This window comes from Garra rufa, chromosome 7, assembly GCF_049309525.1.
Source record: "Garra rufa chromosome 7, GarRuf1.0, whole genome shotgun sequence".
Taxonomy (NCBI): domain Eukaryota; kingdom Metazoa; phylum Chordata; class Actinopteri; order Cypriniformes; family Cyprinidae; genus Garra; species Garra rufa.
Window position 1 is genome coordinate 46695973 of NC_133367.1, and position 14196 is coordinate 46710168.

The following is a 14196-nucleotide window of genomic DNA, read 5'->3' on the forward strand; positions in this document are numbered from 1 at the left end:
TGGTTTTAGTTTTTCTCTGATGCAACACACCTGACTCAAATCAACGGGTTATTAGCAGGCTTGTACAGAATGTCTCATTTGAGAAAGGTGTCCTGTCATAGGAAAACATCGAGCTGCAGGAATGTAGCTCACGATGACCGGAGTTGGAGATACCTGGTTTAGACCTACCTGTATGTGACTTCAAGCACACTTATAAACACGATGATACCGACACACGTTCCGCAGAGTTACAGACAATAACAAATATAGCAAAGCATCATATTTTGTTGTGTTATATAGATTCAATTAAATACATTAGTTATGACATTTGCCAATTTTCTCACCACATAGACAGTCGATTATTGTCGATGCTATCACTGCCCCGGTTAGAATATTTCTCAATGTGACGTTAGCCTAAAAACCGATGTTAGCTTCAAAATAAACCTGTCGTATGCGAAATAAGTTAGTAAATAGAGCTTACCCGTGGTACTGGTACAGCAGAACTCTTTAAAATCCGTTTTTTGATTTTTCCTCCTTGGTTGGGGATGTAGGCTAATCGTCTTCGCTGAAGTGAGCACAGCACACACGAAAATCCTTGATACTGGATATTTTAGCTCCCGCAGAGTAGCCGATGGCAACCAGCCAAAGCTGTCTCATAACTATATCAGAAACAGGAAAACGATGGAATCTAAACGGCGATCCCTGCACATTCTTGTGGTCACAACCTGGGAATTTACGAGTTCGCACCATTGTTAATTTTCTACTTTTTACTTCGTTGTCATTTGAGTGTGTAATGCAACAGCTGATCGGAACGTGCGAACTGACAGCAGCGCGGATTGATGGAAACGGAAAGAATATAGTGCCGATTAAAACTGAGGTATGATTTTTGTCAGGAGTGTTTTTTGTGATGTAAATTAATCAAGCTTTGAAACGCATATATTTTTTTCACGTAAAAACGCACAGTTTTGAGGCCCCGGAAACTAACCGTGACTACTTTCTTGAAAAACTTCCAGCGGCCAGAACTCTGACCAGGGAGGTGAACGCAGTGTGGGTCAGTGTGTATACACTATAGTGCTGATAAGGATTGCATACAACTTCATGTCTTAAATGCTCGAACTATCCCTTTAAGTACTTAGAAAAGACTAATTGGCCCAACATTAAATGTTCTAGTATCTTAGGTTAAAGGAACCACAGAATTACGCCGGTTTCACACTGCACGCGTAAGCAGGGCGTAAGCAGCGCGTATTTTTTTCGGCGCCCACGTTAACAGATTAGAGCATTCACACCGCACGCAGGGACGGCGCGGCAGCGCGTAGCAGGAGCAGAGCAGAAGCGTCAGTGCCGCGATCGTTTTGGCGCCGAATCTATTTTTGCTGCGACGCTTACGCTGGGTTAAAGCCACAGTGCATCGATCTTGATCAAATCTGACCTGATTCACATGAAAAATAACAATTTCACCATAAAATCATGTATCACATGTATCACAATCACGGTTTAAAAGGCTCACCAGCAAAAATAATGCATTTGTTTGTAAATAATGTCTATAAATTAGCCTACTTGTTCAAAACAATCACGTAAGCAAAGTTTGTACTATTTTCTGCTTGTTTTGATATATACAAGAATAAATAAACATACTACTGCCATTAAAATGTTATTATAAAACATTTTAAAATACAGAAATAAAATCATTTTTAAAAGAGAAGATTCTGAAAGTACTGAAGGAGATCCTATAATTATTTAATATAGATTTACAGTAGTACCAACAAATTATATTTTTATATATGTTTTAACATGTTTTTAAATAATGGTTTCATTATAAACGTGGTGATTATATCAAAGTTGGACAACCACCATAAAAAAAATGAAAATATCATATGAATCTAACCATGTCATGGCAACAAATGTAAAACAAATACCAAAATACCATAATTTTACATATTCTTTTCGTTATTGAAAAACTGTTGCTATAATTATCATAAACCTAACTGGTAATCATTAAGACGATCTTTGTCTAAAAATATATTCAATATTTTAGCGTTTCTAATTAGCTAATTAAATCTACAACATATCACAAATCAAAGCACATGACAGACAGTTCTTGGAGAACACCTGAAATGCGTGACTGAATGAACAATACTTGTCTATATTGGAAGTACACAAGCTGCAGTTCAGCTGCGCGCGACAAACGCTTCCAGTGTGAAAGGAAAATGGATGCACGCCGCTTCTGCTCTGCTTACGTGCTGCGCACGCCCTGCTTACGCTCTGCTTACGCGTGCAGTGTGAAACCGGCGTTAGACTGATTTTTTTAAACAGATGTGTTTAAGGTATAATAACTGCAAAAGACATTCATTAAAGAGCATTAGAAAATCAGCAGAAAGATAAATGTCATTTGAATTTTAAAATTAATATGTGATGTTTCATTAACAAATTTCAGGAGGAGCTCGCGCAGATAATTAACACGGCCAATTCATCATCAGCAATCACTCCCTATCCAATCACTCTCCCTATCCCATTACTACAGTCCCTTTAAATAACCAAGCAGTCCTACCTTCAGCTATCTCTGATTCCAGCATCCCTCCCACCCCCCCTGTTTATTTTCTCCTCACCTCCAGCCAGGGGGGGAGCGCTATTGGGTTCGGGCCAAAGGCCGAGCTCGGACCCCTCTCCCTGGGCAGGGGGAGTGCCCCGGGCTCGGGAATGACTACCGAGCTCGGAGCCCTCTCCCGGACAGCATGCCAAACACGCTTAACTTTACGCTGTTTATTATATGCAAAAGCGAACTAGTGAAATTTAGCTTTAGGAGTGTGTGAATATGAATGTGAAATGATGGTAAGTGTCATCTTTTGTCTTTATTGGCTGTTGATGTTTCTGCCTCATTTCTTTAATTGGTGTCTTTGTTTCTGATCAATATCTGAGTTAAATATGAATGCAGAGGCTGAAGGTGAGTCTTTCCCTGATCTCTGTGATAATGAGTCTATAGTTCTGCTGATTGGATTAGAGTCGCTGAAAATCTGAGCAAATTCCTGTAACTGTTTACATCCATTGCATATTTTATCTTCTAACGATGATCCTGAAATCTGTATAAATCTACAGTGATTGAGTGTTTTAGTCAGTCTGGATGACTGCAGGGACACACAGTAACATCTCAATCAAGAGACTCTCTTCTGAGTTTACTACAGGTCTGACTGGATATTGCAGGTATTTTGGTTTCAAAACTATTAACTTCAGTAAATTCATAACACTAATATAACATAAACACTTTTTAATAAATGTACTTCTAGAGATTGGGTTTCTAAGAAACCAGGTGTTGTATCTTGTATTTATTAACTGAACTGTTCACTGTTAAAAAGGGGAGATGAGGAGTAACAGTTAAATGTTGACATGGTTTTTGCCAATTAAAGATGCTGAAAAGGTCCAAATGAAGTTTAATAAAGGAATAGCAGAGAGGATGGGGAAAGGAAATCAAGGGTAGACACATTTTCTGTTCAATTTAAAGTTAGAAACAAATGTTTTTATACTTGTCCATCCTGTAGGGACTCAGTTAAACTATAGATAGATGTTGGGGCATTGTTTGTATATTGAAGGAAAGCATATTATTCTTTTTTTTCTCCTTTAATATTCACTCACAAAGACTGTTGATGCTGATCAAATACCATGATGCGAGTCTTAATTTGAAGTCATTTTCATTTATTTCATTTATTTGTGCAAATTTTTAAGAAAAGAAAAAAAAAATGTGCACCGTAGACACACAAAGTAATTTCCCCGTAATATTTTCCCTTCTTTCAGCGCTTCACACTCCAGTCCAGCGGGTGGCACTAACACACACACACTTCTGTTTGACAAACACCATTAAACCTAAGAAGAAGAAGATTAGTTGCACTGCTCTCTGTTGTTTTGTTGTGATTCTGTTTTAGTTCAGCCTGTGAGAAAGTTTATGTAAACAGAAAAAAATACAGTTTTTGAATCCAGTCAGTAAATACCTGTAATATTCTCATCCTCACAGCTGTGTCTAGGTTTGGAAGCAAGCAAGAATATCTGGAGAAGTATCAGCTGAACTGAGATCTGCTGCTGTGAAGATGTTTGTTAAAGTGGAGAGTGAGGAGAACACGAGTGAACTAGAAACCTGGAGAATAAAACAGGAACCAGAACCTTTGAAAATAAAACAAGAGGAACCAGAACTTTTGAGAATAAAACAAGAGGAACCAGAACCTTTGAGAATAAAACAAGAGGAACCAGAACCTTTGAGAATAAAACAGGAGGAACAAGGAGGTTGGTGTTTAATCTTCATTTATCTTTAGTGACTGTTTGTGGTACATTATTTCAAGGTTTTAATAATGATGACATTTCAAGCTGCTTTAGATTTAGTGAATTGTAATACAAACAATCTTTAAAGCAGAACAGTCTGTTGAAAGTATAGATGGGGCAGCAAAAGCACTTCCAGATCTAGTAAGAAGCATTTTAATTCGCCACATAATTCTTGGTAACACTTTTTATGAAACCCCTATTTATAATACATTAAAATGGTATTTCTATGAATGCATTTAAAAAAATGTATACATGTATCATTTCAAATTCAGTGCTTTGCTGTCATATGTTTCTTAACGTAAAAATAACTGCACGTATAGTGGTGTAGCGGATCACAAAACTCACGGTTCGGATAATATCACGGATTTTGAGTCACGGATCAGATAATTTTTCGGATCAGCAAAAAACAAAACAATTTTTTTTTTTGTTTTTATTAATTACTGAATGCTTGCTTTAAGTACTTCTAATGCACAGCAAACACTACCAGCTGAACTAATAACAAAACAAGATCAATTACACAAATGACAAGTGTAGATGAATACAACATAAAGTTACTAATAAAATCAATAACCCTAGTATTCAGGTGCAGAAATTTAATAATTAATTGTAAAATAACTAGTGCTTCTCACAGCAGGTATTTATAGTAAGCTGTCTCTTTAAGGCCAAATGCATGTATCTTTTTCCACAGCTGTTTCGGTTCACTGAAGATATAACCGAGTGTGTTTACCAGAATACCGAAACGGGTATTTAGACATGACTTTGTATGTATGTTTCTGTTCAAATAGAAGTTAAAGAGGGATCAATCTGAATCGCGCAGTCTTAAATCGCGCCCCTCTCTCTCTATGTGCGTGCTCGCTTTAGATGTGTGCGGCAGCGGTAAAAAAATAAAAATATAAAACAGCAGGCATGTTCTCTTTTGCTGCAATGGTTTTAAAATGTCTGAATTGGTAAATTGGCAAGACAAAACGTGCACATTATAAACTTTTACTCTATGATGGTTAAACTTAACAGTTAATCCGCGTGGGGGTTGGTCCGTAGGGATCACGGATAATCTACGATCCGTCGCACCCCTATGCGCTTATAAATATAACACAGTAGTAATTTTATGAAATCATATGATGATGCTAAAAAGTGTATTATTTTGTGTATTTGTTGTAATGCAGATGTGTTTATTGTTGCTCCTTTCTGCTCTCCCTTTATGAAACACTTTGGCTGCGTCCGAAATCGCATACTACCCTACTATATAGTATGCGAAAAGCAGTACGCGAGGCGAGTAGTATGTCCGAATTCATAGTATTCGAAATTCAGTAGGCGAGAAGTACCCGGATGACCTACTGCTTCCGCCCGAATTCTGTAGTAGGCATACCATGGACACTTTCCTATCCCAGGAGGCGGCGTCATATTCGAAAAATGGCGGAAAGTGGAGACGCGCATATATATATATGTATATGTAGATGCCTCATCGGACCGCTCCAAGCACGTAGATGCGGATATCATTGACATCATTCACCATATAGTAGGTTTGCCAACGGCTGTGCAGGACTGTGGCATTTCGAATATTCAGTGATTTACTATGGTCAGTTACATAGATCTATGGGTGAATGACGTCAAGTGGACCGCAGTGAAATGGCGGACGGCTTACGTATTAACAGCCCATAGAAACTGTCGCTAATGAGGCATCTACGTATATGTATCTATGGAGATGCGGCTCTTTTCAAGTGTAAATTTTCGCGCTGTTGTGATGACGCAAGACAAGTGACAACATCAATATGGCAGATGTAGTATGTCCGAATTCCATTCATACTACTCACATTCATGCTATATAGAACGTACTGTTTTAACGGCCGGGTAGTACGTTTAAATTTAAATGTTGCATACCTTATTGTTTATATTGATTCTTGAATTTGATGATTGATTAAAATTACTCATACTGTCTTTTTATGCATTTTGTCACGCAGTGTAAACATAACACCATGTGTGCACTTGCGATCATAGAATGAGAAACAAGCTCTACTCTACATTACTTAAAACTCGTGTTTGAATAGTCAGTACTGAATTCTTTAAATATGAAAACGTTCTTACAGGCCATCAGTCAGAAGCGCAGACTGTCCTTGCAATATTGTGATTGGCCCACTTTATAGCCTTAAGGCTTTAGAATATTTGCATTTTAAAGTTATAGAACAGTGTTGTAAATATAACTTAAACACTGATTCCTTGTTGTGTCCTCATTTGAAAGTCCAAACAAAGAACGTTCGCTTTTGCAATGAAACGCACTGCGTCTCCACAACATCGCGCTGCAACACTACTACAGCTAGTTACAAGTTACGCCATCTTTCTTTTTATATCAGGGCTCTAGAGTGCGACCTAATTTCTCAATGGTGCGACTAAAAAAAATCAAAGGTTGCACCGGTGCGACCAGCCGTCCGAGGGGGAAAAAAACGAAACTCCGTCACTCGTAAAGTCTCGCTGTTGCTCAACAACAGACACACATTAGACCCATATCGTGGTCTAAACCAATCAGAGATGAAGGACGGATCCCGCCCCCCCTCTGATTGGCAGTGGTCCAGATGTTCCTGTATGTGTGTGTACGTTTGAAAATGCATGTGATGCAGTCAGGATGTCTCTACATTGTCAAGCGTTTACAATGCCTCCTCCGCAAAAACACGGACTGGATCGCGGACTCCATTCATAAAAAACGAATTTACTATGGCGCGGAATGCCACGTAATACGTTGATTTCTGGATTGATAAATCAAAAGTTGGTCTGCCACTTAATTCAAATCGCGATATGGACTAGTGTCTATGAACATAGATATATATACATATGAAAACTATGAAAACTGAAAGGCAAAAAGACTGTTTAAAATGAATCCTGCATGTTTCCATTTGCCTCTATGTATTAATGGTGGAGACGTGTATTTTTTTTTTTAACTACACGCGTATAGGCTACTGAATCACGCGTGACGCTCCCGCTAATTTTTGGCATTTGCATCTCACATGAACAGATAAACTCAATCTCCAAACCTACTGTGTCACTTTTACCATTTCATTTGAGAAAGCATCATATCATACTGTACACACAGAAACTTCACGGCAACCTGTCAAAATAAAAGTACGGTTCAACATGAAACAGAACAATATTAGTCCTGTATTACTTTTGTACAGTATAATGTAGGTGTTTATATATTCCTATTTATAAATCATATATATGTTTGCCAAAAATTAAAAAGGTTTATTTTTCATTTGATTAAAAATAAATAAATGTTTATGCTTTCATTTGATTATGAGAAAAATTAAAACAAGAATTTCAAAAAAAAAAAAAAAAAGATTGTAGAGCCCTATTGTTCAAAATGTTAAAATAGAGAGTTTTGGACTTATTTTTTCACTGAAATGTTTTCGTTATTACACAAAGTAGGGTAAAGTACTGGGGGAAAAAATATGCTTCAAATAAAGAACTTTATATTGACCAGATTGTTAGTTAATCATTTACAAGTCAATATTGCCTATATGGACAGGGATTAAAAAATAAATAAAATAAAAAAGTAAAAAAAAAGTGAACTTGTAAAACTGCGGTGTTAAATGTGATGCGGTTGAAAATTTGGGTGCACCTAACTTTTGTGCTGGTGCACCTAAGAAAAAAAGTTAGGCGCACCAGTGCAACCAGTGCAAAAAGTTAGTCTAGAGCCCTGTATATTCATATTCATATGGGTGGTGTTACACTAATCTACTCACACCGTGAAGTGGACAAGTGGAGATGCGTTTGCAGGGCTCGAAATTAACTTTTTTACTTGGTAGCACTGGTGCTCCCAACTTTAAAAAGTTAGGAGCATCCCAAAAAATTTAGGAGCACCCAATTTCTTTTTAGTTATGCGCCGATCTTGATTCTTCATGGCCGATTCTGATTAGCACACGTACATCTCGGAGATGTCTATTTGGCGTCTGCATTTACATCTGCAAGACCTCTACAAGACGTAGTTTGCTCATCTGCAATACGTCTATTGGACGTTTCCTATCAGATGTCAAATAGACCTCTATTAGACGTCTTTAAGATGTTTAGGATTCAGAATGTGTGTAAAACTGACATCTTACAGACGCCTGCCAGACGTTTGTACACAGCAGATGCTTTCCAAATCACGAAAGATCTTTAACAGACATCTTGCAGATGTACTTGTGCTATCCGAGCCGCGTTGTACAGTATATTGACACGGAGGTGCCAGAATTGTGTCTGACAGAATGTGTGCTGTAGCACGAAATATACTATATTTCTTCTAAAGCAGATTGTGGAGACCTTTTAATTGTCCACAATAAAAAAAATCGTCATATCACACACCCCTAATTACAATGCAGTCTGTGCAACGCCGGAACAGGGTTTGGTTGAGAGAGAGAGAGAAAAAAAAACGTGTGGTTCCAAGTTAAGCGGAGCGCAGTTTCAGTGACGGGGAATGATTGACTGCTCAGGGATCGCAAAATGTCAAAATTTCTGGTAGCCCTTCGTGCAGGCACTCATCAGATTTTGGTAGCCCAAAAATGTATTTAACTAGCCCAAATATAAAAAGACTTTAAAAAAAATATATATATAGAAAATCAGATAGGAGTCTAAATGTCAATCAAAAATGTTTTCAATACACAAATATAAACAAATATCAAGGAAGGAATTTTATTTCACCATTTAGTGTAGCTGCAGAATTTTAAAATATCAATTTCAGGCAATTTATGACCCCTTTTTTTAAAGAGCTGCACAAGTTAAATGAACATTATGAGTGGGGTTGGACAATGTACGGTAGAATGTTAAGACATAAAAATACATGATTTATAATTCAGATACAGACACAAAAACAAAATATCTAATACAATGGCATTTTAAAAGGGATAAATCAAGTATATAATTTCTTATATTTATATAAGATATATAACATTAGTATTACTTAATTGTTTAGATATTTAAAAGGCACATTAAATTCTTTCACATTTACACATGGATCGATAATTCCAATAATTTGACCATAAACAGCTGAAAAAATGTATTGGAAATAAAAATTAATTCTTTGTCACAAGGGGGCGCTTTAGGAGCGCTGAAATATTACAGTTTCCATAGTAACAGCTGTACACAAACCAGCACTAACGCCGTTTTATCAGACATGAAATGACAATGCAAACGACAGGTTTCTGAGGACAGTCTGTTCCCTTCAGATACATTCATATAAGACATCCGTGCTGCGTTTTGACTTGAAATGTACAGCGTGCATATTTATTCAATGACATCATTGCCTTTTTGAAGATTTATCCAGCCCTATCGCGATCGTCTTTCCGTCTCTTAAACTTATACGTTAATCAAGACTTATACTATTTTACATGTTTATAACTTTTTATGGCCTTACATTTGATACAAATAAATTGAGGAGTTTTAAGGACCTGCAGAAGTCCTCTTCTACTTTACGATAGCCCGTCTGACAGTCCGGTGAAACATTCTGGTAGCCCGACTGGAAACACAATAGTCCCGGGACGTCGGGTTAGCGATTTTGCGAGCCCTGCCGGCTAATATCTCAAATCTGCATTTAAGGTAATAATGTGAAGATAAACTTAAATAGTTATGTAATGTTGGAGAAAACGGCGAAACCGTCACTGTATCAGCTCACTGCAGTCTGTGCAGTAACTTTAGTTAGGATAGCGAGTTTTGAAACGGAGTCGCACCACACTCATTTCTCTCACTCGCACAAATGCTTCCAAATATAATTTGAGGTCGCACAGATTAATTTTTGGTCGCAATTTCGAGCCCTGGTTTGAACGAGCTGTTTTAGGGAGTTGTGGCTAAGTCTTAACTTTTATAATAAATATCTCTTTGGTTTTGAGACTTTAAGCTTTGCAGCTTCACCAATCTTATCTAGGCACAAACAGCTTGTAACACTCCAAAGGAAACTGCATCATATGACCCCTTTAAATTATTTTTATTTTTGATATCCCACACACCAGCTCTACCAAATCTGCTTCTGGCGCCACCATCTGTAGGACCTACTGGCACTGCTCTCAAATGTTAGTTTGTTCATGTTTCTCAGCTTATAACAAATTACTGAAAATGAACCATTTTTACTTTTATTTCAGAGTCGATTAAAGAAAAAGAGGAGAATGAAGAATCAAGTCAAGCTGAGGAGGAAAATAATTTCAAAACTGGAGAAAAAGCTTTGAGTTGCTCTCAAGTCAAACAGAAAGATTTAAAGAAAAGAAAAGCAGAAAAATGTTGCAGCTGCACTCAGTGTGGAAAGAGTTTCACAAAAAAATCTGATCTTGAGCGTCACATGAGAATTCATACTGGAGAGAAGCCATTTATTTGTGATCAATGTGGGAAGAGTTTTTCACGCTCATCAAGCTTTAAGAAGCACATAAACATCCACACTAGAGAGAAGCAGCACACATGTGATCAATGTGGTAAAGTGTATTTAGCAGCTTCAGGTCTAAGGAAACACTTGAAAGTTCATACAAAGGTGAAGCCACATTCATGCCATTTGTGTGGTAAGAGTTTTTGGTGTCTACAAAGGTTGCAAGTATATGAGAATATAAATACTGGTGTCAGAGAATGCATGTGTTCTAACTGTGAAGAGATTTCTACTTCAGCAACTTATTTGAAACGGCATAAGAGGATTCACACTGGAGAGAAATCTTATGAGTGTTCACATTGTAACAAGAGATTCAGTAAGTCAGGAAACCTGAAAATACATGAGAGGATCCACACTGGAGAGAAACCTTTTAAGTGTTCAAACTGCAACAAGAGATTTAGTCATTCAGTACGTTTGAAAATACATGAGATGAACCACACTGGAGAGAAACCTTATAAATGCTCACACTGCAATAAGAGATTTAGTGAGTCAGCATGTCTGAAAAAACATGAGAGAATTCACACTGGAGAGAAACCTTATGAGTGTTCACACTGCAACAAGAAATTTAACCAGTCATCATACCTAAAAATACATGAGAGGATCCACACTGGCGAAAAACCTTATAAGTGTTCACAGTGCAACAAGAAATTTAGTCAGTCAGTACATTTAAAAGCACATAAGAAGATCCACACTGGATAGAAACTTTATAAAGATTCACACTGCAACGAGAGATTTAGTCAATCAGTATATCTGAAAACATATGAGAGGATCCACACTGGAGAGAAACTTTAAAGGTTCACACTGCAACAAGAGATTTAAGCCGTCATCATATCTGAAAATACATTAGAGGATCCACACTGGACAATAACCGTATCATTTCACCGCATGTGGGAAGCGTTTTATGTAGGGATGCACCGATCCGTATCGGCCGATCACTTGCGCGTTTTGTCAGTAAAGCCGGTTCTGTAATCAGCGTAAATGCCATCAGGTGCGTGATTTCCATAGACTGTAAAAAATATGGACGTAGTATCCGTGATGTCACCCGTAGGATTCTGAAGTGCTATTTTGAAGCCTGTTGTGGGCGGGATTCGGCTGTCGCCATCTTGGAAACGCGTCACCGCGCATCACTCCCGGATAATCAAAAATGGGCAAAAAGGCGGGACGTGGGTGGAGCTGGTTGCTGAAACCACGCCCGCCTAGCGCGACAGTGGTGACAGCAGCGGCAATCCCCCTGTCACTCAAGTGGACACGCCCTTAATTATGCTGAACTTTAAGGCTTAATATAACTTAAACGGATGAGTTATAAAAAAATTCACCCCCCTCACAGTTGACATGAAGGGCAAAACTAGCTATATAGACCAAAACCATTTTTTGAACCAGGCTGTAAACATACTTTTTTCTGCTGTAAAGATGGGCATTTTAACATGGGGAGTCAATGGGACTGTCTCTCTTTTGCAGCCAGCCTCAAGCGGCCAGTCGATGAATTGCATTTTAAGACACTTCCGTGTTGGTTTCAATAGAGAGAGCGGGAGGTTGCCCCTTGGTGATTTCACGTTGAGCCGTATATACTACACACAGCCGTTGTTCACTGACGAGCTGCGCACATTCACACTGATAATGAACATTGATTTGCGCAGCTTGTCGGTAAACAACGGCTGTGTGTAGTATATACGGCTCAACGTGAAATCACGCACCTGATGGCATTTACCGCTGATTACAGAACCAGAACCATCTTTACTGACAAAACGCGCAAGTGATCGGCCGATTCGTATCGGTGCATCCCTAGTTTTATGCATCATCAGCTATATACATTCATGCAGAAACAATCAGTTGAATTTTGTGTATATCTCTGGCAGATTTGCACATACTGTCTCTAGCATGTATATTTATACCCATTCCTACTTGTAAATTAGTAGGAGTTAATGATCATTTTGCTTTGAGTCACTATTAAATGGTACCTTTTTATTAATACATTATCTTTTATATTTTATTAACAAGATTTGTGGTCGACTGTTTGTATTTGCATAAGAAAAAAATATATTTTAGCGTCAATAGTTGAAAGCCATGATGTTTTAGGCTTTGTTTTAAATATCTAAGTAAAGCTTTTAAATGGAATTGAATTAAAAGCCTTTATTATCTTTGTATTTTTCTGCATACAGTGCAAACATTTTTCAAGAGATCTTTTGCCCAAGCGATTATCACTGGCGAAATTACCGGCATGGCACTGGTAATGCCTAACAAAATGCCTAATTGGCATACCTATATATGCCTTTTTGCCAATTCTGTGCTGGGAAAGTCACTCAGAGATGGAACTCTGCATGTTCCACCACCAAGAGAACTTCCGAGGTGCTCCTGAGGTGGGAAAAATTAACCATGTCATTGTGGTGGATGAAGCTTTTCCGCTGAAGTCATTCCTCCTATGGCCATACCCTGAATGCCGCCTCCCTACAGACAAGAAAGTTTTCAATTATCGTTTTTCTCAGGCACGACGCATCTCTGAAAGTGCATTTGGCATCCTCAGCCAACGCTTCTGGGTTTTCCAAAGAACTTTACGGGTTCAACCAGCTGTTGTTGACTAAGTTGTAAAAGCTGCTTGTGCATTTTGCAATTATTTACGCCCAAATGCAAATGACCAGGATCAGGATGACAGAGGACGCCCATGATTGTGAGCAAACACTACAATGTTTTCAACATTTTAGGGGGCAGCGGGCATCTGTGGAGGCACAAAATATTCGAGAACTAAGAGTACTTCAACTCACCAGAAGGAGAAGTTGCTTGGCAGTACGACCATGTGAACCATGGTCTGGACAACAGATAAAATCAAACTGTAAATGTGTGTGATATTCATTATTCCCATTTAGAAATATACTTGTGTGTGTATATTAAGGTTGTCACGATTTCAATTTTAAATAAAAATCAATTGAGCATGAATTTCGATCTCGATTTTCGAATCAAAAAATGGAATCGTTGATGCTGCCACGCCTCCATATCACATCAGCTTGGCTTGCCAAGCGAAAAAAAAAACACGCTTGTTGAAGTGCTGCGAGTCAACCTAACAGCTACAACAAACAGCCAAAATATAGGATGGCAACTGCAGACACAGGAGACCTGTCGACAGCACTTGAACCCCTTCCTTTTTCACTGAAGTCGCTGGTGTGGAAGTATTTTGGATTTCCAGTGAGTTATGTTGACAACGTTGTGTTGTCGACATAAAAAAAAACAAAGTTTGCAAGCTCTGCTATGTACGTATACCACATTATTCCACCGGCAGCATGACTAACATGGCAGGGCATCTCCGCAGGCACCACAAAAACATGTGTAACACAAACTACTCTCCCGTCTTCATTTGGAATAAAACTTCCAAGTAACTCAACACGTGCAAAGGCAATTAGAAGCGCGGTTGGAGTATTTATTGCCGTGGACATGCATCTTATTTAGTGGTAGAACACTCTGGGTTTAGGCATTTAATTAGCGTGCTAGAACCGCGCTACGAAATCCCAAGTAGAACGCATCTCACAGCTACGGTAATACCCTCCATGTAC

At 38.3% G+C, this 14196-nt stretch overlaps 1 protein-coding gene across 1 annotated transcript; it reads left to right on the plus strand.

The window, feature by feature from the left end:
* Positions 1 to 3857: 3857 nt before the first annotated feature.
* On the plus strand, positions 3858 to 13585 carry LOC141339195 (uncharacterized). Its single transcript, XM_073844827.1, has 2 exons — positions 3858 to 4248; positions 10383 to 13585. The coding sequence occupies exons 1-2, from the start codon at positions 4056 to 4058 to the stop codon at positions 11351 to 11353; spliced, it is 1164 nt and encodes a 387-aa protein (XP_073700928.1). The 5' UTR covers positions 3858 to 4055; the 3' UTR covers positions 11354 to 13585.
* Positions 13586 to 14196: the final 611 nt, after the last annotated feature.